We start from the raw sequence: 26,373 nt of genomic DNA on the forward strand, positions 1-26,373 counted from the left end.
CCTTTTCAAACAATAATCACCCTAGTTTGAGCTTTATCATCTTTGGCTTGTATTATTGCATTGGCCTTCCAATTAATCTTTTATTCATCCATCCATTCTTTTCTAATCTATCCTTTACCCAACTACCAGATTAATATACTTAAGAATATGTGACATCATCAAATCCTTTCCTCTCTCAAGAATTCTTAGCGGCTCACTATTTATTTTTGGATACAATATAAGCTCCTCTGTTGACATTTAAAATCCTTTCAAATACTTTTCTATCCTATCTTTCTAGAACTCTCTGGCTGCATCTTTGTGTCTCTGGCTCTGACTCTGTCTGTCTCTCTGTCTCTCACTTTCTTAATATGTGTTTAGTCAATATTTGTTGGTTGATTGATTGATAATCTCATATTAGTGAGATCACATCAGAGGTTCATTGGAATAAATTAAAATATATTTTTCTGTATTTCAATGAGATAAATTGGTAACATTACTTACACAAAGACTTTTATGTCTTTCTTGCTATTTATAATGGGTATTAAACAGTAATTAAAGTATAATTAGCTAATTCAGTGAACTCATTTCATTAAGGTCGAAACGTTGTTCACTAAAGTCTATTCTCAGAAAGAATTGAAAATGAATTCTTGAAGTTGTCTCAACAAATTACACCAAAATGGGTTCACCATGTGGCTGGACATAATGAAATAAAATTAGTTTTGCAAGTTTGCTTAATCATGATTCAGAATATAGGTTTATTGAAAATTTGGTCATTATTTGACCCAATCTAGCAATCTGTTGGGATAAATTATGTCACAAAGGCCCTGCCTTCTTAACCAAGAATCATGGACATGCCTGGTATTTTTTTTTTTTTTTTTGAGAAGAGCTTGATTTATCCTTACTTAGCAATAGTATAGTAATATAACTGAGACTACTCCTATTCAGCAAGTGTGTACTATGAGCTGCTATAAAGAGAACAGAATAAGGAGAACAATTTATACTGAAACAATGTGAATAATTAACAACTTTTAAAGATGTTAGCTTTTGATCAAAGTAATAGCTAACCATGATTTCATGGTGAAGCATGTTACTCATCTCTTGATAGAGAGGTGATGAACTCAGTATGTAAAATGAGAAATATATTTTGCTATGTGGCCAATGTAAGGATTTATTTTGCTTGGCTGTGCACATTTGCTGTAGTCTTTTTGTTTAGAGCTTTCCATAATTAGAGGAAAATAAGGACAGAAAATAGACGTTTGATCACTGAAAAGAATAAAGCATTTTTTTAAAAAGCATCGACATGGCATAATACTAAATGCTAAGGACACAAAAACAACCAAAACAAAAAGAATAATTATTGCTCTCAAGAAGGATTCAACCTACTGGAGCACAGATAGCCCAATTTTTAGTGGTAGTGATATATTTTCAATATGCTCATCAGAAATGAATAGTCAGGAAAGAGGTGAATTAATTCAGAAAAAAAGGGCAATAACAACACCTTAGCACTCCAAAAATTTATAATGAAGGGTCATTTCCACCATCTATCACCATTATCTATTTTTTTTTGGTCAACAGCTGATATCTTGCACCTTTCCTTTCCTTTGGTCAGGGGTACATGGTGAATTGATCTTCAAATGTATGCAGACAATTGAACATAATAACTTTGGGAGGAACTTTAACAATCATCTAGTGCAGTTCCTTCTTTTTAGAGATCCATAAGTGGCAGGCACTAAGAGACTTTTGACTAAACCAAGTCAAATTTCAGAGACTAGTCTTGATTAATATATAATAGGTCTTAGTTCTATTTATTTTCCAGAATATTTTCAGATGTATTCAGGTCCTGATTAGAAACTAGTAATAAACTGAGAGAAGTTTTGCTCATTAGACCTCTTTTTAGTAACTTGTGGGGAAAAAAAGGAAGTAACTTTTTTTTTGCTCAACTCTTGAGGCCCCCTTCTTCCTCTTAATCTGTCTGTAGAAAACTGTCTTTTTAAGAATTCTGGAACATTTAATAATACCCAACATTTATATAATGTTTACTGTGTGCCAGGTACCATGTAACACTTTACATTATTGTGTCTGTTAATTCTCAAAACAACCCTGAGAGATAGGTGCAATTGTTCTCATCTTTTTAGAGATAAAGAAACTGAGGCAAACAGATTAAGTGACTTGCTCAGAATCCTATCAATGTCCTATTAATTTTTTTAAAAGAGCTTTATCTTACATTGACTTAAGAATAATGCTAATTTGGAATAGTATTTGGAATATCCTCCCATTAATGTTAGGATTTTGCTAACCATTTAAGGTTAGAGTTTTGTTTGTTTTTATATCAATATTTAATTTGGCTTATAAAATTGCAATAAGGACAATATTTGTACAGTGATGATCTTTCTAATAAATTTTATTGATGCCTTTGAGGATTTTTTGGGTAGTCATTTCCAAATATAATTCTCTTTGGTCATACAAAATTGAACTTCCAATAAGAAAGAAAAATAGTTAAGCAAAGCCATTTAATATATTGACTGTATCTGACAATATATGTCATATTCTGCATCCATTGCCTCTTACCTCAATGATAAGAAGAAGGAAGTATTTTCAGTATTTCTCCTCTGGGGCTAAAATTACACATTAGAATTACTCAGGATACATGATTGTGGTCACTATATATATTTTTCTCCTGGTTCTGTTATCATTCTATACAAGTTCAAATAAATCTTCCCATGTTTTTCTTTATTTCTCATATCTTTCTGTATAATAATATTGTGTTACATTGAGATTCTATTTTAACAGCACAGAATGAGGCTAAAATGAGTATATTAATTATCATGCACAGAAACCCAGTGCTTACATTGTAACTCTCATCAAAAAAATGCTTTTTGTGTGTATGCTTACATTTTTAACATTCTTTGTGATGCAATAACCCCTATAGCCTAATATTTGCAATGATGGTGGGGATCAAAGGAAGAAACATGAATTTGTAGGAAAAATTATGTTAAGGTATTTTATATGTATATCAATCTAATTTTTGTAATTTGGGTGAATTTCTCATTGATCTTTAGTGCTTCAGTTCCATAAAGAACTATTGTTTATTCTTATAAGTTTTATAACATTAAACTCTGCCTTGCTGGTTGTTATGTTTTTACTTTTTGCTGTTTTTTTCCCCCTAGAAAAGAGGCACAGTTAGATGAAGAAGGGCAGTTTCTTGTCCGAATAATATATGATGATTCCAAAACATATGATCTGGTTGCGGCAGCAAGCAAAGTTCTCAGTAAGTACATATAAATTAAAAAGCACACACAACTTTTTTAACCTCCCTGCTCATATTTGAGGAGAAAATGATCTCACCATTTCCTTTTTTATTTCCATAAGCCCAGGATCACTAGGGAAAATAAGAATTCAGTTAAATTCAATTTGACAAAAGTTTACTAAGTGCCTTCTCTCCGCAAAAAACACTGGGATTAAATGTACAAAATGAAAAAAAGTACTTTCCCTGTTTTCAAGAAGTTTAAAATCTATCCAGGGGTTATGACATTAAAAAAAATCAGTATAATATAGGTAGCGTATCATAGGAACAAAGGAAAGACATAAATAATTCTTTAGGGAAATCTCAGGAGAGAGAAAACCTTTTCAGCTAAGAAGAGGGCATGATGGAATAAGGTTTTAGTTTGGATAAGGTTTCAGCTGAGCCAGGCTTTGAAAGAAGGAAAGAATTTCAGTAGTTGGAGTTAAAGTGCATTCTTGAAGAGAGGATACAATAAAAGGGAACTGGAAAATAATGGGACAAAATCAGGTAGCCAGGAGATTGAATAATCATTGATTGAAAAAGAGCTGAAAAGATAGGCAGGAATCAGATTGTGGAATCCCTTAAATACCAGGCTAAGGAGGTTGAGTTTTATCTCAAGAAGTAGAGAACCATTAAAGTTTTTGAACAAGTAAGTTGTGGTCTGACCTGTATTTATAGATTATTTCAGCAAATGCATGACGGATGAAGTAAGCAGAATATGACTGGAGGCAGAAAGTATCATTAGGAGGCAACTATAGCAATGAAGAACCAAAACCAGGAGGATAGTAATGTGAGTCAAAATAATAACAAACACAAGAGATACTGTAAAAGTAGAAACACCAGATTTGATAAATATTTGAATGTACCAGAAGAGTGAAAAATTATACTCGCGTTTCAAGAATAAGAAAGTGGGGATATGGAGAGTTGGGTGGCACCCCTAACAGAAACAGCAGAAAGAGGCAGATTGGGGGGCAAAATTAGTACAATTTTCTATCTGTTGAGCTTAAGGTGCTAGTAGGATATGTAATTGAAGATGTCAACCCTGGCAATTGGAAATATAGAGCAAGAGATCAAAAATGGATAAATATGTTGAGGAGTCACTTTGAAAAAAAAGACAGGCTTTAGAAATTGGTAAGAATCCAAAAACAGAGTTGATAGCTTGATTCTTTAACAATATGACAATCTACTACAGGGCTTTAAATGTAGTTATGCTCAAATACCTTAAGACCATTTCTAGTTGTACTGATCTCTATTGCCACTGGAGCAAGTGGCTCTGGAGGAGAAAATGAAGCTCATGACTTTGCACATTCCTCTCTCACTTAAATCCAATACAGTTGCATGTCATGACATCACCTCCCTGATGTCATGGTCCTCTTCAAGAAAGGAGGACAAACAACAGCTTAAATATACTCAAAAGTAGCTTCAGAATGCTTCAAAGAGGGAAAGTGGTACAGTAATTGGCACAAAGTGGGAGAATAGCTGCATAGATGTCCCCAGCTTTGTTTCTACCTAACCCTGTATCACTTCCCCTTCTGAAAATGTTTCTGGCTGATCCTTTCATGCATAGAAAGGAACTCTAGATTTCATACCTCACATCATGCAAATCTAATTTTGAGCAGAAAATCTGGGCGCAGTGAAAGAATGATTTACCCCACCTCCAATTCTTAGACTGAGTAAAATAAAAGGAATTAAAAAGAGGATGTGGGGGAAAAAACTGTTTTTGTTCCTTCTTAACTCCCAAACTCTGATGAGGACCCTTACACCATCATAAATTATTACATTCCATCTCCCTTTATCCACTGTCCCCAGTATGTTACCAAAGAGCTGGAAAGATTTTTAGAGTCAAATTTTGATTATGCTAAGTGAAAAGCTAGTTTTAGGCCCCTAAACATGGTTTCCATTATCCTCCTTTATTCACTGAATGCAAAGACCACTTTATTATTAAGGAAAAAAATTAATTCAATCTGATAAAATTTTATCATGCATTTCATGTGGAAGATAAAAAGACAATGGAGGTAAATGAATAAGGTTTAAAATTAACAAGAGGGGCAAAATTATTCAAAAAATAATTCATAGGCAAAGTAGTGTGATAGGAGCAAATTAGAAATACAGATAAATGACTAATAAAATCACAGAAAGGAGAGAGAACACTTTTAATTAGGAAGTTATGGTGGGGTGGAGGGAGATGACAGAGACTTTGTGGAGGAGGTGAATTACAGGATAAGGGGGTGCCATAACATGAATGTTGACAGCAGCAACACAACTACATCAGGTTGTAGATTATGCCATTCTAAGTTCAAAGGAAGAGTTAGGCTTAAGGTATATAAAAACCTCATTCTGTTTTATCACTTTAACATTTTTATTGTCAACATTCAATTAGGAACAACTATTAAGCTATCCAGTTTTCTGAATATTTTATTTGAAAACACATTGTCTGCAGTGGCTAAGAGTAGTATTAAATGGCTTAATGGTGGAATCTATTCACTTCCTATAGGTATTACTTCCTTGGCATAAATAACCAGTGTGTTTATAAAATTTTTTCAAGGAAGGATTCTAGGGTAGAAAGTGATTAAAAATTAAAGTGACATCAAAAAGAAAAGAATATTAACAAAATTGTTAATTTTTAAAGTAGCTTAGTGTTACCCAATCACTGTGGTTTTGAAACTATTGAACCTAAATTATCAACAAATAATCAACATATCAATAATTATTTATTAATTTTTAATATATTCCAGAATTTGTGCCAAACAATGCATATATAAGAAAAAAATCCTTACTCACCAGGATCAAATATAAATATAAATAATATATGTGTGTGTTATGTTTACATATATGCACATGTATATATACATATGTGTACATATATCATACACCTGTGTATATTACCTTCCATATGTTTAATGTAAAGTTAATATGTATATATGCACACACAGTTGTTAAATAAAAAATCATTTGCATGAAGGACACTGGCATTTGGAAGATCAGGAAAAGTTCATATAGAAAATAGTATCTCAATTATATCTTACAAGATGCTATGAGGCACAATTAAAAGTATATTCTGGACACGGGAGAGATGGGAGATGTAGTATTTTGTGTAAGATCAGAAAGAAGGCCAGTTTGGCTATATGGCACTGTGGGAGGGTGATTAAAAATGTTCATCGAGACTATAAAAGTAGAATGGAGTGAAGTTATATGGGGGTCTTAAAAGATGAGCAAAAGTGCTTATATTTTATTCTGGGGGTATTAAGAAGATATTGGAGTTGGTTGAGTAGGAAAGGCATACGATTTTATTTACACTTAAGAAAAATATAGTGTGTAATGTATAGAGTTTGTGTGTGTGTGTGTGTGTGTGTGTGTGTGTGTAGAATGCAATGGAGTGGCAAACAGGGAGTTCAATTAAAAAACTATTGAAATAATCTAAGAGAAATGATGAGGCCCTGAATTGAGACAGTAGCTATGTGAGTGGAAAGACATATAATTAATTTCATGAGTCTAGAAATTACAAGATTTGTTAAATGACTGGATATATAGGATGAAGAAAAAATCAGTTGAAGAAAATGGTGCGATAACAATCCAGAGACACTTAAAACATATTGATAACTTCAACAAAAATGGGGAAGCTTGGAAAGATAATGACTTTTAGACATGTTGAGTTTAAACGATATCTAGCTTGAAAGGTCCCACAGACAATAGATGATATAAGATTATGGCTTGTGGAAGAGACTGAGACTGAATATATAGATCTGGGGATAATCTGCATATAGATGATAATAAAATGCTTGTAATTGGATCACCAACAGAGTGTAGAGATAGAAGAAAAGATGGAGAATAGAGCCCTGCCAAACCCCATAGTTAGAGGTAGTGATATGAACTATTTAGTTTTTACTCAAGCTCAATAATGAAAGAATTCTTAATAAATAAATCATTTTCTTAACCACAATATATTATAACTTTGTAGAAAGAGATGCACAAAGAAGAGATGTTAATACGGGGGGAAATATGACTAAATATTGACCAAGAAAAATTAAGGAAGCCTCAGGTGGAAAAGGAAAGTACCTAGTGGTGAGAAACAAGCGTGATTTACAATCAGATTATACCTTAAGAGAGGGAGGAGGAAGCTCAATAATTTTCCTATTCTAACCTGGAAGCCAAATAAATTTACAAGAAAAAAGTCAAGTGTTCTTAAACTCAGTAATTCTTTGGTTTAATATTACTTCAAAATGGCAGACAGACTTCAAAATAGAAAGGTTCTGTAAGTAATGTAAATTGCTATTTTCCCCAAACAATCAACATTCATTTCAATTTCATTCCTAAATGAAATAAATTCAATGTTAAAATAACTTCCCAATTAGCAAAATATAAAATGAGCACTAAAAAAGTTTGATGGAAAAATGCATTAGTAATATACCATATGAGAATAAAATCATCTGATATATATATTCTTTTGAAAAAATATTGAAAACTTTCTCTTTTGGTTTTATTGTGTGACAGACTTGTTCTAAAGTCATATATAGAAGCATTGAAGATGCTTTAGTTCATTTTAGAAATAATAATTTACAATGATAATTCCCCACTTCAAGTTCTTAAGTAATCAAACTTTCCCCCCTTAAACTTTTATATAGATCTCAATGCAGGAGAAATCCTCCAAATGTTTGGGAAGATGTTTTTTGTATTTTGCCAAGAGTCCGGTTATGATACCATCCTCCGTGTTCTGGGCTCCAATGTCAGAGAATTTCTACAGGTAATAAATATGTGTCTTATTTGTATTGTCTTAGTTAACCCTTGACTGGAGAAAGGTCAGATTTTTTTCCTTCTAAATCTACTTTAATTAGCAGGAAAAGTCAAGGCTTTCTCATTAATATTTATCTCTGCTGTTTTTTAGCAAATGGAAGGCTGGGGAAAAAATGGAAGAGGAAGCTATTTCTGGGTTGAGTGGGCTATTTTAAGCACCCTCACTTGTGAGAGAGACCCTCTTCTGGAAACGTGTTAGCTCTGAAAGTGATGTTCTTGTTTACAATTGGTATTTCTGATCTGCCTGCTGCAAAGTCTTGGGGAAAGTGATGTCACTGTGTGACACCAGCAGAGCTGAAGCCCAGCTTAAGAGAATGTAAACCAGTTCCCATCCAGCTGCATTACTGATTTAACAACCACAGTAAGAACTCAACTGTTTAATCAAAATGGCTGGTGTTTACACAGGAACATTTTTCCCCCCCTGCTGAACTTAAAACAGTATTAAATCAAGATGGAAACTGGTTTGCCATACCTCCGGGGATTTGCTAGAGTACTGCTGTCAAAAAAAATTCTTCTTCAAGAAGTAGCTACTTGCAGAAATGTAAATTGAAATTAAACATGCTATATTTAAATGGGTTTGTTGGGAGATTTAGTCTCTGCTCATATTTTTGGATTTTGAGTAAATATTCTGCATCTTGGTTATATAATTATATACTCTACTGTACTGTTCTTAGACTAATGTCATATCTTGCCAAGGTTCCAGCTTTAATTATCCTCTAAGTCATCCCAGAACTAGAATTTGACAAATGTTTGCCATGTCTACATCACAAATACCAAATTGCATTCTGTTATTTGTTGCAGGATTCCTTGTGATTGCCTTCACGTAATATACAGTGAAAGTTAGCAGTCATGAAGTGTATATTTATTTATTTTTAATTGGATTATGCTGTTTTTTACTCCCACAACCAATAAAACATTTTTTAAAGTTAAGCATAAACATTAACAAATAATGATAGTCTATTTAAGTAATTTTTTTTTAACAGAACACGATAGTAAAGCAAAAAGTATCCATAGAAAAGGGTACATTTCTCATCAATATTTATTTATCATAAGTAACTACTGAATGCAATGATTGGTTTTCTTGAGGGTTTTATTTATATAAAATATCTCAAAGCATTGGCAAACGATGTTTTAAAATTAAATCGAATGACTTTCAGGAATGAAAGGAAATAGGATTTTAGAAATCATTTGTTTTAACCCTTCATCCACCAACAGTCTAGGGCACTTTATAGATTAAATCCAATCTCTTCATTTTATATATGAGGCAACTGAAGCCCAGAGAATGAACAGATCTGCCCAATGTCACACAAATATTAGTAAATCGCAGAGCTAAGCCTCAAACCCAGGTCTCTTAATTCCTAATCATGCTCTTTTTTACTATATCAGGCATTTCTACCAAATTATGCCTCTATCTATGCTCTTACTAGCTTTTCTACCTGACAAAGACATTTAAATATCTGCAGATGCTGTTTCCTTAGTGGTGTGACATCATGGAGGGAAAAAGAGTAAATACATCTGTTATCATAGAATTCATATTAGGCTCTGCATCCTGCCACTTAAAATGTTTGTATAAATTTGGTAAAGTCTTTACACAGATGAGTTCCCTCATCCCTGAAATGTTGGAGTTGAACTAGACCTCACTAAGTAATTTTCCATTCTTAATCTGTGCTTTTAAGGGGATATACTTATGTCAGCAAGCCTGTGTTTACTGATTAAGGCCAGCCAGTGGCCCTGAAGTACAAGTGTGACTTTACAGTAATCAGGACAATTCTCATTTATGGTTTGTAGAATGAGGTTCATTCTGTTAGAGTCACACTTCATAAGTGAACATTGACATTTTTAGAAATACTAAATTATGAAACTGATTTCTGTAGTCCTTGGTGTTCTACTATACTGTTATTGCCTTTGAGGACTTAGAATATTTTAGACCAAACACTTAACAGCAGCTACAAATTGTCCAGACCAAGATTTCATCAACTTTAATTTTTTTTGCAAGGTATGTTTTAAACATTCTCCACTGAAATCTGACTCCAGTGCTTCATCATGACCTAGAGGTAAGCCAGGCTTCTGGAAGACTATTTCAGTAGAATAAAGAGTCTGCAAAATCCTCCCCAGTTATAAAAGCTGCAGGTATAAACCCACAAAACTGACTCTATGACCATACAATTTTTTGGCCAGTTACTTATGCTATTGAGACAGTGATGTAATCTCTGTTCGGAGTGCTATCCACTTATAAAATTCATAGATCCTTGAAGTATTGAAATACAAATATCTTAAAGCACAAGTGTTTTTTAAAAGAAATATTTGAATTGGGAGTCGGTGTGACAGTGACTAGGGGAGTTAGCCTTGGAATTAGGAATATCTATATTCCTAAACAGCAGCTCAGTGACCCCAGGTAAGAATAAATTAAAGAAAATCATTAAGCTGATGAAATAACTCACACACACACACACACACACACACACACACACAACAAAACTTGGCATCTGATCAGCTGTAACAGGGATGGGACAGTAACCCATTTAAAAACCTACATGACTGGAAGGATACTGATGTCTGCTACACAAAGAAAGGGGAATTTGGAAGAGTAGTGGGTTTGGAGTTGGGGCCAGAAATAGCAAGTTCTGTTTGAGCACAGTAATATATTAATTAACATTTGGATAGCACTTTAAAGTGTAGAGTGCTTGACATGATATCTCGGTTTATCTCACAACTGTGCTATGAGGTCTGTACTGCAGTTATTTTTATTTCCATTGTATAGAGGCAACTGAAGGTCAATGATTTGTGGAGGATCGTATACAACTATTAAATTTTGGAGAAACCTAAGTCTCTCCAGACTTCAAATCAATGAACCTGAAGACTTGGGTTTTGCAGATGTTTTTTAGACTCTTAATATCATAAATTTTTTCCATACTTGTTAAAAATTAGCATCTGTATAGAGGAAACAACCCAATTATGATTTTTGAAATATAAAGGCATTTATAAATTATATGAATTACATAAAGCTAGTTCTTTTCATTCTGTGGGACTTTCCATCCAGTTTCTCAGTTGGTATATCTTACATTATGTCCACTGACTGAAAAAGTCAGTCTTTTACAAAAAGACTGAGATTTGGCCTTTGGGTAAGAGGAAACACACTTTTTGAAGATTTTGTTTTTGGCTTTTGAATGGCATATATTCATCTAGATATGTTCTGTTGTGGAAAAGTCTATAATTCAAGAAGAATTCTTCTATACTGCCAAATTTCTTCTTAAATTAGAAAAAAAAAGGCACCCATGTTGTTGCTATGGCAAATTGCTATTTGAAACCTCTGTAGTATTGATGTAAACACTGGAGAGAAACATTGGAAGACTGATATGGAGAAAAGACAGCTGGTCAGGAAGAACTAAATGATAGTGAGATTCTCATGTGTCTCAAGCCATGTTTCTACCAGACAGATGTTTTCCTCTTGTCCTCTATTAGCCCCATCGATTTTTAATTTCTGTAAATTAGGCAAGAAATTGAAATGTTTGAATTATGGAATAGGACACCTGAGAATTGTACTCATTATGTTCCAAAAAAGAACCTTCTATTTTCTTTCTCATAGCACTGCAGGCCGGTGAGCTTTTAGTTTGATTTAGGACTCAGAGAATATTTTAGGCCTTGCCCTTGGAGGCCCTTTATTCCAGCATATGACTCCCCTACTCCTAACTCATAATTGTTGATACAAAAAAAATTAACATAAGTCACTCCCAGAATGATTTCCAAGGAACCCTGATTATTCTCTCATCCTCTCTCAAGAAAATATGATTCCCATAATCCCCTAGAATCCATGCCCATCCCAAGGAAAATTCAGGGCCAAAGCAAATCCCCTGATAAATGGCTTACCCCTCTCCTCCTTTCAGTGTTTTGAAGCAGTTCACATAAAATAATATTAATAAGCAATATTTGCTTTAAAATGGAAAAGGGTAAAAGAATCTCTGATGGGCAGAAAATAGTTTGAGAAGAAAATGTGGGGTTAAAAGGAAAAAGATTTCTCCCTAGTTTTAGATGAATCCTGGAGACCTTTTTCCCTGATCCAGTCTTTGGCAACCTCACTATCTTTTTCAGCCAGTTTTAATGTGAAAGTGTGATTTGGCCAGGCCTATCAGGAACTGTCTAGAATTGATGACCTACGTCAGATACAATGTCTGAGTGTTCATGAGAAGTGCTATTTTGGGAAATATGGTCATTTTCCCAAACAGCTGTAAAAATCTGTCACTTTGGATTACTTATGTTTCTTAGAAAAATGCAACATTCCCTTGCTTTTAACTCCTGAACCTCAAAGGAAACTGCTTTCTCATGACACAGAAAGGCTGTCTTCAAACCCTGAAGTACACAAAGGGCAGGAGGAAGCTTAGTCACTGAGGGTGCAGGAAAAGGAAATAATAAACAAGATCAACAGAGATCAGTAGCACATGACATACTTTTTCTCCTCCCTGTACAACTACTCTATGTTTTCCAAGTCTTAAATAGTGTTGAGGCCTTTGATTCATTATCAGACCTGATGAATGTTGTCTTGGTTGTTCGTTTTTTTTTTTAATTTATATATTTAAAGGTTGCCTGGGTGAGTATGAAAACACAGTGAAATCATTCCCTTCCCCCACCCTTCACCTTTTGTATTCCTGAAAAGAATAGCTCATTCTTAAATATATGACATAGGTCTATAATGACTTTCTTTTTTTTTTTTTTTAAGTTTAAGTGGCTTTCCAGGAGTAACGATCGCAATATATCTTAGAAACATTGCCATTTTAACATTTTTATTTCCCCCCCCCCCCAGGGAATCCAGTTATAATTCCCCCCCTTAAGATCATACATTTAGAAGGTTTCAAAAAAATAATTTACTTATTCATTGGTAAAATTCCATTTTCTTAATAGTTCTATCTCAATGTCTAATTTCTATCCCTAACATTAATGTCTCTTCAGTTTTGCTCTTCATATTTCCTGAGCCTTTTTCTCTATATCTGTTGAAGCCTTGTTGATCTTAACAACATTTTGATTTGTGATTCTCTAAAACACTTCTCATTTCATATTACATTTTAGAATTTTTATTTATGCCCATATCTTCATCTTGTTCATTAGAGTACAGGAAGTATACTTGATTGTAAAGTCAATTGAGGTAGAAACCCTATTTTTTAGCTAGTGTCTCAGGTGCTAATTCATTCTCCATGGGGATTGCCTTCCAGCTACTTTCTCTCTCTCCCTATTTTATGAACTTAATTACTTGTTTTCTCTTTCATTAGAATGTAAGCTTTTAGAGGACAGAATTTTTTTTTCTTTCTTTATGTCCCTTATACTTTACTGCAGCCCTAGCATAATAGTCAGCACTTAATAAATGCTTATTAGCTGATTGAATAATTTATCTAAACTTTATTTCTTCTCCTGGATCTATCATGGTACTTCTCACCCAATAGGTTCTGCTTGATTGTTGAATAAATGTTGAATCATAGCAGTTATAAGAAGGAAGCAAAAAGAAGAGTAATAGCCAAAGCCTTAGCTGTTCATTTGCCTCATTCTTAATCATGCTTACTCATACCCAGGCTCCTTTCTTCTGAGGTCTACAAAAAACATAAATATGCACAAACAAAAGAAAAACCAAATCGAAGCAGATCTGAAGTGCCATCTAATATAGAGCTCTCTATGTGACTATTTGTTTTTAGTTTTTTAAGTTTTTTTTCTAAAAAGTTTTAAAGGAAATGACCAACTTTTTTTAAATGAACTGATATAAAAATTTTGTTTTTCTTTACACATAATAGTAGGTTTTATTCTTATATTCCTCATTTGACAAAGATTAAAAAGGAATTAAAACTTCATTCTCAGAATGTAGTTTAGAAAAAGAAATGTGCATTGCTAAACATGGAAAAAAAATTAACTCAAAAAGAAAAGGTTAATAAAAATGACTGAAAGCATTCATTTTCTTGTCTTCAGTTTTTTTATCTGTCCTGCATGCAAATTGAAACAGTGAGATTGGTGCTCTGCCTTAATAGTGGAACTTTTGGGCTCTTTCTGTTAGTGCTAATCAGGTGCTAAATATTGGACCCCAATACTGGAAGCACATTGTCATAATTACTCCATCCAATCAAACAGAGACCAGTTAATCAATAATCATTTATTAAGCACCTACTAAGGTGCAGCTAGGTAGCAAATGGGGTCTGGAATCAGGAATACTTCTTTTATTGAATTCAAATCTGACCTCAAAAACTTACTAGCTCTGCAACTTTAAGCAAGTCACTTAACACTATCTGTCTCAGTTTCCTCAGATGTAAAATGATATGAAAAAGGGAATGATAAATTACTCCACTATCTTTGTAAAAAAAAAAAAAAAAACCCAAATGGGCTCACAAAAAGCTGGAAATGACTCATATACATGAACAACAAGCATCTACTAATGTCAGGCACTGTGCTAAGAACTGAGATAAAACACAAAGATAGATGAAACAGTCACTGTATTCTATTAGATGAAACAATATATTTGTATATGTAGAGGTGTTCACATCTGAGAATATACAAAATGTCATCAAGGACAAGGACTATGTTGTGACTAGTAGAGTGCCTTCAAAATAATCAATAATTAATTATGCTTTTGTCAAATTGAATTGCTGAATTAAACTGAAACAGCTCACTGAATAAATTGAGCCTTAAGCCCAAGAATTTTGAAATAATATGTTTAAAATTATCGTGCATTTATAACCTATGTCAGATTGCTTGCTTTCTTGGGGAGGGGTGATATAAGGGACAGAAGGAGAAAAAGATTTGGAACTCAAAAATCTTACAAAAATGAAAGTTGAAAACTACATGTATTTGTGGAAAATAAAATATTGTTAAGTAGGAAAAGACAAATGTTAAAAATTGTAATTAAAAAATAAAATATTGTTACTAAAAAAGAATTTTAAAATAAGGACTAACCCACCTATGGGGAGATGGTTTAAATCTCTAGATGTCTGATGTCAGGAAGATAAATCTCAGAAATTCCATTTTTCTTTTGAGTGTAGGCTTATATATAAGCTTATTTTTAGTTTATATATTTAAATGGAGAAACTATTTCCCCTGGAAACATCCCAAAGGGATAGAAAAACCTGAATCTTTCACACATTTTTAAAGGGTATAAGTTACAGTCATCTGGAAATCAAAAATAGTATCCTAAATCTGTAACTAGACTGCACTTTCCCAAAATTTGAGAAATAATTTTCATCTATAATTGGTGGACTCCAGCTTAAATCAGAAGTAATGATAAACTCCTTGAGAGCAATAACCATGAATAAAAAATATCCTTTTGGCATATGGAAGATGAAGGAAAAATCAGAATTAAGTCACTAAAAAATTCAATAGACACTCCTAAGCTGACCTCTTGTTTTCAAATGATGACAAAAATGAATGTACTTGCTCTCCTTTCTATTTATTTCTAAATTGAAGTAGCTGAGAAAACTTTAACAGTTATGAAGGGGTGAGAAAAAACCAGATTATTTGCAGTTTAATCACTGCTAACAGGTGGTATATTTGATCTACATTTGCTTAACTTTATTTCAAAATTAGTTTGAAAACATAAATATATGTATGTGTAAGAGATTTTAATTAGCCACTCTGAACTTTTTCCTTTAAACAAGACTTCCCCTACTCCCCATAAAATTAGGGCCTAAAATGATGTTTTCAGGAGAAAGTCTTATTATTCACAATCTGTGGATAGAACTATTAGTAGCCACTTTAGTGAATAATGGAAAGGCAATTTATAGGCAATATTGTTAACATGGAATAGGGTTTCTCTTTGAGCCTTGATGAGAGAATCCTGGCTATGTTTAGAATCTCTTCTTGTGGTCTTAAAAGCTCCTAAAAGCATAATATAACAGTAATTGTGGCAGAAAAATGTGGTCAGGTATAATAGAATCAAATCCTTTACTTTTCCCATGATAGTCATCTCTATAATATCAAAAGAGGGAGGAGGGGGAAAAACAGAGACAGAGACAAAGAGAGAGACAGAGACAGAGATTAAAGGTAATTGTAACTGAAAAAAAAATCTCAAGAGTGCTTTTATATGAGGTTCTACCTAAAGGAAATCAATACTGCACTAAAGTGGTGTTATTTCTTATGTGCTCCAGGAAATTTCTTGGTTTGTCCATTTAATTAATGGTAAACTCGATAAGACATTTGATATTTTGAGGTTTGGTTGCCACAGACAGCGATAAAATTTAGTACTGCCTATTCACATCTTAGATTAATTTGCTATTAAGTGGTAATATAATTCATTGATCTAACAGTCAAGCATTTAATAAGAGATTTCTATTTGTAAGAGACTCTGGAGATATATCTGAATGAAAAACAGACCTTTCCTTCAAAGAGTTTACATTCTGTCTTATTTTCTAATTGTAATGGACAGTAATTATTGAATCAGATAATGTCTGTATCTTTGCATAACAGACATGATCATTTTGATTCACTACAACTTATCTCCTTATTGTTTCTACATATATTAAAGTAAAAGCTTATTTCATCAATCACAGATATCTAGTAGAAAATGTTTCTGACATGTCATTTTTTTGTTTGTGAATTTTTCATAGGAAAATATTTGTAGTATAGAAGTAGGTAATTTGTAGGTGGATGATTTATAAAAAATAACAATTCTCTGTTAGATGGCACAGTAAATAGAGTGCTGAACTAAAGTAAGGAAAATTTGAGTTCAAATCTGTTCTCACATACTTACTCTGTTGCAAATCACTTAACCTCTCTCGAAAAAGAGAAAATGTAGAATGGGGATAATGAAAATACCTGTCTCTCAGGGTTGTTGTGAGAATCAAACAAGATATTTGTAATGATTTTTGGAAACTGTAAAAATCCTATGTGAATGTTAGATATGATTATTAAAACTTCAGTATTTCAAAAGGTCCATGATTTTTATCACTGTGAGTATGCCAATTTCATCATCTCTGTGTCTCAGTCTTCATAAATCTCCCAAACAGCAAAAATCATCACCTATTAGTAAATTCTCTACTTGTGAACCTCTCTGACTTTAGCTGAGCTAGGATCCTTACTCAAAGACAAGAAAGCCCTCTACTGGCCTAATGTTCAAAAAGATGGGGATCATCTTACACAATTATAAAGCAGCTGAATACCATTTTACTGGAAAGACTTCAGTATAATTATTTTTAATAGTAGAAATGCATGATCTATAGTGTTGTTTTTAACGGTGGGTCATTTGATATATCAAACACACATATTTGATGTATCAAATCATTACTTGAGCCATTTCTGTGGTTTTTTTTTTTTCTGAAAAGTAATGAGGAATGAAATTTATATAGCACTTGACTTGGATTTTCTCTTAAACTGAACTTGATAGACTTTATATCTATTTGTGTTGGAGGGAGATAAATATATGTGTTTGTGTCTTCCCTACCCATATCTTCACTCTTAGACTGTAAGTTCTGGATGATTGAGCTAGGCTCATATAGTTTTGTATTCCCACTACTGTAGACCAAGGCAGGGCTTTATCTTGTTAAGACCTAATTCATGTTTTTTAAATTGAATAGAAGCATATGGCTACTCTTTCATGATAATAGAGCTTGATTGCTTTAAAGAAGCTCAGAAATAGCATAAGCCCCAGTTGATGATTTTGCAAGTAAGACAGAAAACAATACCACAACTTCCTTACTGATTTCTGAATGTAAGGAAAAAGAGGGGTACAGAATCTATGAATAATGTGCCTAATGACTATATTAGCCATACCCCAGTTCTTCCTCCTTCCAAACTTTCTGTGTTGAAGTCAGAAGCTGTATATCTTTAAGAATTTGGGGTTAAACAATCAAGGAAAAGACTGCTTGCTCCCCCAATCAAGTGGAATTTTCTGAATATTTAGGAATATCTTAGGATAAGAATCGGAATGGCCTCCTAGTCTATGGCAACATCTCCCTCTGGTGGCATTCAATAGTATATAAAGCATTTCTTGAAAGTGGAATCTATTCTTTCCCTTATGGGAAGCAGATATTTCGAGAATAAAGAAATAATGTTGCTAATGTGGGAAATATTTAAAAGAGATTCACTCTGTCAAACATTACTTTGACAAGCTGGCTTTTTGTTTAATATGTTAGGATGTAGGAGAGAGAGAGATTATACCTTATTGGAAGTAGCCTATAGGTCATTCATGTGATTATTTAATGCTGAGAAAAATATATTAATTATTTTTCTGAGGTGATATCTATTTATTTAACCGGAGACTAGGCCTTAATATAGTTTCAAAATGTCATGTTTCTATGAGGGATGAAATCTGCCACTGCATAGCTGGACTCTAGAAAATCAACTTTTGAACCTCATTTCCCCTATTTGGGAAGTGGGAACAGGAATACTTACACTACCCATCTCATAGGGTTATAGTAAATGAAACATTCTGTAAAATCTTATAGAGCCCTGTAAATGTGAGCTAGCATATATGAAATATCATTGAACCAATGTTAGAGTGGCCCCATTTTAGCTAAAATATTTTCCATTCTATTTCACTGTATGCTATATAGATACAAAGAAGTTTACTTGGCACCCAAGCCTTGGGGTAATTACTCCTAAATTTTGTTTTCTTCAATGTTTATGATTTCATTTCTTTTGAAAAGTTTCTGTCCTTTACAAAAAAGTGAGAAACAAATTATGTGCCCAAGAATTAAGGAATGGATGAACAAATAATGACATGTGAAATAATTGAATATCATTATGCTATGAGGAATGGCAACTGTAAATAATTTGAAGAAACATAGGAAGATGTATGAAGTGATTTAGAGATAAAAAAACCTAGGCAAAATATTAGGTAAAACATATACATATGCATGCACATATTGTTATGTATATTTATGTACATGTATATTAGGTACATGTGAATATGTTTACATCCACATACATGCATATGTACATATATATGTAAATGTATACTCTTGAAGTGGTTCAGAGTAAAGAGCCCAAAATCCCTCATTCTTTCTCTTACACTCTTTGTCTCTGTTTCTTGTACACTGTCTCTCTGTCTCTCTCTCTCCTATCAATAAAATCAACATTAAAAACCAACTCTACACAAATAAAATAATCATTGTCTCATATTCTCTAAATTAAAACATACATTTCTCTTTTTAGGTAATAATAAAATAATCTCTGTGTTTGATAGGAAGTATCTACTGTGACAAAACAATTTAAATCAATAACATTTAAAAGAAAAAAATACTAGTACATTTCTTACCTCATTTTACGAGAGGAAGCATTAAATGCATATTCAAAAAACTTGTAAATGTCTTAGGTAGATTCTGACTCCAAATCCCTCCTCCTCCAACTCTGTACTACTTAACTTTTCTGACTGTTGTCAAGAAAGACTTATGGGAATCCTTTTTAAGATGTTATGTGCTTTTTCATTGGCACAGAGAACTTCCAGTGAGGAAATTCTTTCTACCAATGTTTCTTTACAACTATAGTCATTAAGCATTGCCTAGGGCATTGAAACATTAAATCACTTATCGGGGCTTCCTACTAGTCCCCACTGAAATCCTATCTTCCATAGACACCTTTTTCAATCCATCATAAATCCTTTAATGCCTTCCCTCTGTTAATTATTTCTTATTTATCCTGTATACAACTTTTTGGAACCTGATTGATTGTATGTTGTCTCTCCTTTGGGATGTGACCTCCTTAATCTTAATCACTGATTGGGTGGTTGCCTCATTCAAACTGAGGCCTGGGAAAAGCCTAAGCTTAAAAAGACCCAAATTTCCCATTTCATCCAGGGCCATCTCCAGTCATCCTGATCTGTACTGGCTCTGAAAGGGAAAATGAGGCAGGTTACCTTGCACACCTTCTCTCACTTAAATCCAATTCTCTTGCATGTCAAGGGCTCACTTCTCTGATGTCATGGTCATCTTCAAGAACCAAGGACAAATAACAATAATATACTTTATATCACAATTTAGCAAATAAATGAATGCTCCTTAGTTTTTGCTTCAAAATCTAATTGTTTCATGGTGCAGCTGTTATTGCATCTTGAATTATTTTTGTATGTGTGTCCTCAGCACCTAATACAGTGGATATAGTCATTTATGTTTAATAAACAGTGTTTAATAATAAATAGTATAAATATAAATAGATTTATTTACAGTAAAATAATAATAAAATAGTAATAAAAAGTGTTTAATAAATACTTTGGGAATACTTTTTCCCCAAGAGGAGGGATGAGTGGGATATATTTTTATATAATGAAAAGTTTTAATTTTAAAATTTTGAAAAAAATAAAAATAAACCAGTGCTTGTTGATTGATTGGGGAGGGAGTCATTGAAAAATGAAATTTCTAGAGACTCAGGAAGTCAAACTCCTTTTATATGATGATACCTCGGATAAAGACATATAAATTAACAAATATTTGTTTAGTTTTCAGAATAGAAACGTATCCATGATATCCAACCTAAGCAGAGGCATCTAGGTGGTACAGTGGGTAGGAAACTGGACCCGGAGTCAGCAAGACTCAAGACTCAGATATTTATTAACTCTGTGACCCTGATTAAATCAATTAATATCTATTTGCCTTTGTTTTTTCAATCTGTAAAAGGGTGAAAATAAAAACAGAGTTGTTAATATACCACTAACTATTCACCTGTCATCCTTCAGTCTACCCATATGACTCATGTTGCATACGTTTCCTTGATAAGAACTTTTATTTTTACTCTTCTTTGAATTCTTCCCAAATTATATTTTGGAGCTTACTTATTCATATCCACAATGGATCTATTGCCAAAGGTCTGTATGATAATAGTTAATACATACACATCTATTTGCCCATGTTGTTTGACATAATCATGTGACATGTTCATGTCTACACAAGTGCATATACTTTAGGATTAGTTTTTAAATAAAATTAATTTTTCACTAACTTAAAATTAAAATTCAGTATGATCTGCCAAACTTGCTTAGTAACTATTTACCTTTAAATTAATTTAAATGAGTAAAAGTATCATCACAACTCATTAGTTACTTCCAAACAGTTATCAAAATTCATTGTTTATTGATTCATGTCATTCATATTTCCCTTTATGTGTCAGAGAGTCAAGTATGTTATCTTGATCTCTGATTCTACCTTTTTTGCTTTGTGTTATTTATTTTTTTAATTAAAATTACTTTTAACTTAGTACTCAAGTGGGAGAAATAATTATATCTTGCTATTCCTCTATGTAGCTAGTTTTTTGTGGGCCCCATCCTTTTTTTGTGTGTGCTGCCTCTTAAGTACACTTGTCATCCCCATTAAGTCATGCTTCACTTGTGATTTACACTGTACAAATATCCTTATAAAGAAAAGATGTGTTATGTAATTTTCACTCTACAGGTATGCTAAGAGGCTGAATTTCATTCTTTGTTAAAAACCACTCAGATAAAACACCTAAGCCTTGTATTTGGATGTCTTTTTCTCTCAAGTCCTTTGTTCATAATTCTGATGTTTTCATTCCTATTTTCCTTCTCTCTATAGAACCTTGATGCTCTCCATGACCATCTTGCCACTATCTATCCAGGTATGCGTGCCCCTTCCTTTAGATGCACTGATGCAGAAAAAGGCAAAGGACTCATTCTGCACTACTACTCAGAAAGAGAAGGACTACAGGATATTGTCATCGGTATCATCAAAACTGTCGCCCAACAGATTCATGGCACTGAAATTGACATGAAGGTAATATTTGTGATAAAGGTGCTATTTTGAGTGAGGATGTCAATTAGTCCACTGGAATAATAACTGAGCTTGTAATAAATGGAAATAAGGGCATATATAATATAGAATTCCATTTAAAACAATCATCTTTTGTATTTATCCTTGGAATGAATACATTTTGGGATGTAAAGAAAGTTATGTTAAGAGCTAGTAAGGGGATACATAGAAGTAGATAATTTGTACTTCTGATTAGGATTTTTATCGGTATTATACTTTTAATTATGAGTATTGCTAATCATAAAGAAGAACATCAGGATTAAGAACAATGTAGGTATCTTTTCATAACTTTTGAAATTGGCTATATTTTTGTTGTAAGTGATTAGTACTCAAAGCAATAAAATGTTTTTGACCCTTTCACGTTGAGGAAACAGCTGATTCAAGGCCAAATAATTGCTGTTAGAGAAATTAAGGTCAACATGAAGGCTTAGCCTTGGGGTTATTATTCTTTCTTTTCCCTGTTTTTTTTTTTTTTTTTTTTTTTTTGCAAGCCTGGATTATTAAACAATCTCAGCAATTTTCCTCTTGATACCTCTTGCTTCTTCAGTGTTGTTCATTTGTTTTAGTAGTGTCTAATTCTTCATAACACCATTTGGGATTTTCTTGGAAAAGATGCTGGAATGGTTTTCCAATTTTTTTTCCTCCAGCTCATTTTATAGATGAGGAACCTGAGGTAATCTACCTTCTCTAGACCAATTTTGTCAAACTCAATAGAAATAGGTGACACTAAAGTATACACAGTTTAACATGTTTAGGTAAATACTCTACATTCGTTATTACCTTCAGGCCACATATTCATTTAGAAAATTAGATTTTAACATTATCTATGTTCTATTACTCTTTATTTTGTAAATCATTTCCCAATTACATTATAATCTTGTTCCTTCACAATTGAGAGTGCTATATGTCTGATACCTCTGCTCTAAGCAATTTGAAAGATTTCTCTATTTTCCCTCCTCCTGGAATCTTTTCAAAAATGAAGTAAAGAGCTCAGAAGGAGAATTGTGCTCTCTAGAAGCTGGTAGCCAGACTTGTAGCTGCTAAAAATAGATCTGAAGACAAAATATTTGAGACTCCTTGGTACTGACTGTGCTCAGTTTCAATTGTTGTGTGAACTCTTACTTGTTATTCTGTTCTCACATGGACCCACTTTGGTATTGTATGACAAGCTTGTAGATTTATCTCAGTCACCCTGTGACTAAGTAGGTTGAAAAAATAGCCTTCTTACCATTTTTTCACCTCTTCATGGAAATTCCCATAGGTAATTGTAAGATGAAATTTTAGTACTCTGTTCTAGCCTGAATGGAGAGAAGAATAAAACCCTATTAAAAAGAATACCTCTCCAATAAAGGTCCTTGAAGGTCATGTCATTGAAGAGAAAATTTTTACAGACCCTGCCATAATGGAAATGTTCCTTGAATGGACATGAAAATTGACCACATGTCTGTTCTCCATCGGATAGCTTAGTTAAGCATAGAGAGAGCGCATCTCCAGAAGGTTGGTCACCAATGATTGAATGTATTTGACCACAGCAACTATAATGAAGCCATCTATTCCAATCTCCGATATCATTAAAAGGTTTGCAGTCTTTATTGGTTGAAGTGGAATCTTCATTGAGGGTCCTGACAGATCTTTTGAAGTATTGAAGTAGGAAAATGGGATACATCATTATAGGAAAACTGAACAAAAGGTCCTTTGAAAACTGCTAGAATCATAACATGGAACTAAATAGTAATTTGCTTTAAACACATAAGTCATTTAGAGCAATGAATTCTGTACAAGGCAATGACACTTCTTGGACAATAGTTCCCTGACTTTCATAGGTAACAGCATTCAAGGAGGATATGAGTTTGAATAATAAAGTCTCTACCACTTTTTATCTGTATGATACTGGGCTGGTGATTATTTTATTGTCTGTTATTTGATAAATTCCATGACTTTGTAAGGTTTTTTATAAGAATTATTTTATGTATCTGGTTTTTTTTTAATTTATTTGGAGTTTCTTGTTTGTTTTTAACTCTGATTGTAGGCTCCTTAGTGTTTATTTACTTGTAGTTTTGTGCTGATGCAGTTTTGGTTCTTTAGCACTAGACTCTATGATTGGTTACTAGAACCATAGGGACATTATGACATTAACAAATCCAGGGATCTGTGAGGCAGTACTCCCAATACAAATGGCCACTTCTAATGAGCTGAGGATAGTCTCAGATCAGGCATTCATTTAGCTTATACTTTATTGGAATAAAATTTGTTTTAAAATAGATTGCAGCAGCTAGAATCAAATAAAAAAAAATAAGATACCACTATTGCTATCTGTGTATATCCAGATTAAATTAGTAACTTAGCATAGAGTCTGAGAGCTTCAAATTTATAATGTCTAATCTTAAGGCTTCATTGTCTTTTTCTTATACAACTAGTTGCTGTTGTTCTAAAACTATATTATTGACTTTTTGTTTCAATAAAAAAAAATGTTCTACTTATATGGAGGGGAAAACTCTCAGAAAATTATCACATCTTCATCTAAAACTCTTTATCTTGGTAAATCCTGCACTCTTTTCCCCCATGGATTTTGTGGGGGCACTAATTTAATTGCCAATTTCTCTCCACTCTGCTTTGGTATAGAAAGTTATTCCCTTTGTTCATTTGTTTTTATCTTTGATATACTTAGCATAATCTGTAAGTCTGAACATCTTCATGATTATCTAAAGAATGTCCCTTCTTTATACACAAGGAGTGTTGTCATAATTTGAACTATATAATTTTAATTCAATTCCAAATATTAAAATGTGAATGAAAGTGCACGAGTCATTTTCCAAAATACAAAATGTTGATTTGTCTTAATAGTTGACTGCACATCTTCCTTTTTGACCTAGTCCAAATGGTATGCACTTGATTTCTTGATCATCTGCATGGTGCCTGACATATAGTAACTGTTTAATAATTACTTGTTAATAGACTATGATAATGTGGGGAAGTGAAGGTGTGGTTAATGTAAAACTTTAGATGGTCCAAAGAATATTGATGGTGGGATCTCAGGCTCTTTCTTGTTGAACTCTGATCCCTCAATGCCCCAATTTAGACACAGGATCTCCTGTTTTATTCTTGACTCCCAAGACAACATAATTCCTTGGACTTTGCTCCAGCTTGCCCCTGATTTCCTCTTCCCTTTTATTTATCATTTCATCTATCTACTCTGGCCCGTCGACAATGCAGTTTTTATGGTTGGTTTATAATATGTCAGAGAATATACAAATTTAGAAACGATGCTGCAAGATCATTAGAATTAGAAACACGAAAGTGTGGTAAAATTATTGAATTTAGAATATGATAACAGGTTCAGATTTTGGCTTTTTCAGTTACTTCTTTTGTGATTTGGGCAAATCAGTTAACTCCTCTGGTCTCAATTTTGTCCTCTCTTAAATGAGAGAATTGGATTAAAAGATCTATCTCTACAATGTCTTCCAATTCTGTTGAAAAAAGTTCATTCACAGCCATTCAAGAAGGCACTTGGTTGTTTGTTTGACTTGCAGCATGTGCTCCCCAAATTATAACATAATTAGTGAATCAATTATAACATAATCAGTTAGTAAACCAGATAATCAATTCGTGATTCCAAATTCATTCTTATCTCCAAACAAGGGACTTAGGGAATACACCGAAATAAAGAGGACAACTCTTATACTAGTACAATCAAAATTCAACCCACAGCACAGATCACTCCCTAAGGTCACACCAGACCTTTCTGCCTTTATATAACCTTTAGAACATGATAGTGAACTAACAGTATTGCTGCCCCAGGGAAATTTCACATCTAGGCTTTGAAAGATTGCTGAGAGGGCTATTTTTCCCCCAAGCTAAATCCAATTTTAAAATTATCACTTTATTATTGTTCTGACTTTTCAATTACCTAAGCTAAATAGACACAGGTGCTTGCCAACCACAAAAAAAGAACAAAAAGTAACTTGAAATCTCTGAAAGCTGGTAATTTATCAAAATTTGCATAGCTGTTGCTATGGTGATTAGAATCTCAGACTTGGGATGACGTCAAAAGAACTCCACTTGTTACCAATTTTGTCAGGGCAAATACTGCAATCTTATTAATTATGCATTTGACAGTATGTTTGTCTCCTAAAGTATTTGTTAGATTTTGGAATTGTGAGCCATAAAATTAGACTATAAAAAGGACAGTGCCCATGGTAGAATGGAAGGAACGCAGGCTATTGATACAGAGGCTTGGATTCAGATCCCTTCTCTGAAACTTTGTGTGACAGGAGGACTTGAGTCCCAATTTTCTTATCTGCAAAATGAGGGTGTTGGACTACATGACCTCTGGAGTTCTTGATAGATATATAATCCTGAGTCTCTTTAAATTTTTTCCATTACTCACATGATGATTATTTCAGGGCCCTATCCATGTATGATTGCATCAAATTATTGTTGCATCAAATTTCAGTCATATCTAATTCTTCATCACATTTGGGGTTTTCTTTGACAAAGATTTAGGAGTGGTTTGCATTTTCCTTTCTCCAGCTCATTTTACTGATGACAAAATTGAAGTAAACAGAATTAAGTGACATGTCCCATGTCATGTAGCTAGTAAGT

The 26,373-nt window shown here is 33.2% G+C and overlaps 1 protein-coding gene across 2 annotated transcripts in view; it reads left to right on the forward strand.

The window, feature by feature from the left end:
- GUCY1B1 (guanylate cyclase 1 soluble subunit beta 1) overlaps positions 1–26,373 on the forward strand; it is a 67,521-nt gene that overhangs the window by 21,701 nt on the left and 19,447 nt on the right. For both annotated transcript variants that reach the window (XM_031943398.1, XM_012552152.3), the window contains exons 3-5: positions 3,147–3,247; positions 7,885–8,003; positions 21,538–21,735. In XM_031943398.1, the coding sequence (XP_031799258.1) occupies positions 3,147–3,247; positions 7,885–8,003; positions 21,538–21,735 (418 nt within the window). The remainder of the gene's footprint in view (positions 1–3,146; positions 3,248–7,884; positions 8,004–21,537; positions 21,736–26,373) is intronic.

The sequence above is a fragment of the Sarcophilus harrisii genome, chromosome 6 (genome assembly GCF_902635505.1).
Source record: "Sarcophilus harrisii chromosome 6, mSarHar1.11, whole genome shotgun sequence".
NCBI classification, from domain to species: domain Eukaryota; kingdom Metazoa; phylum Chordata; class Mammalia; order Dasyuromorphia; family Dasyuridae; genus Sarcophilus; species Sarcophilus harrisii.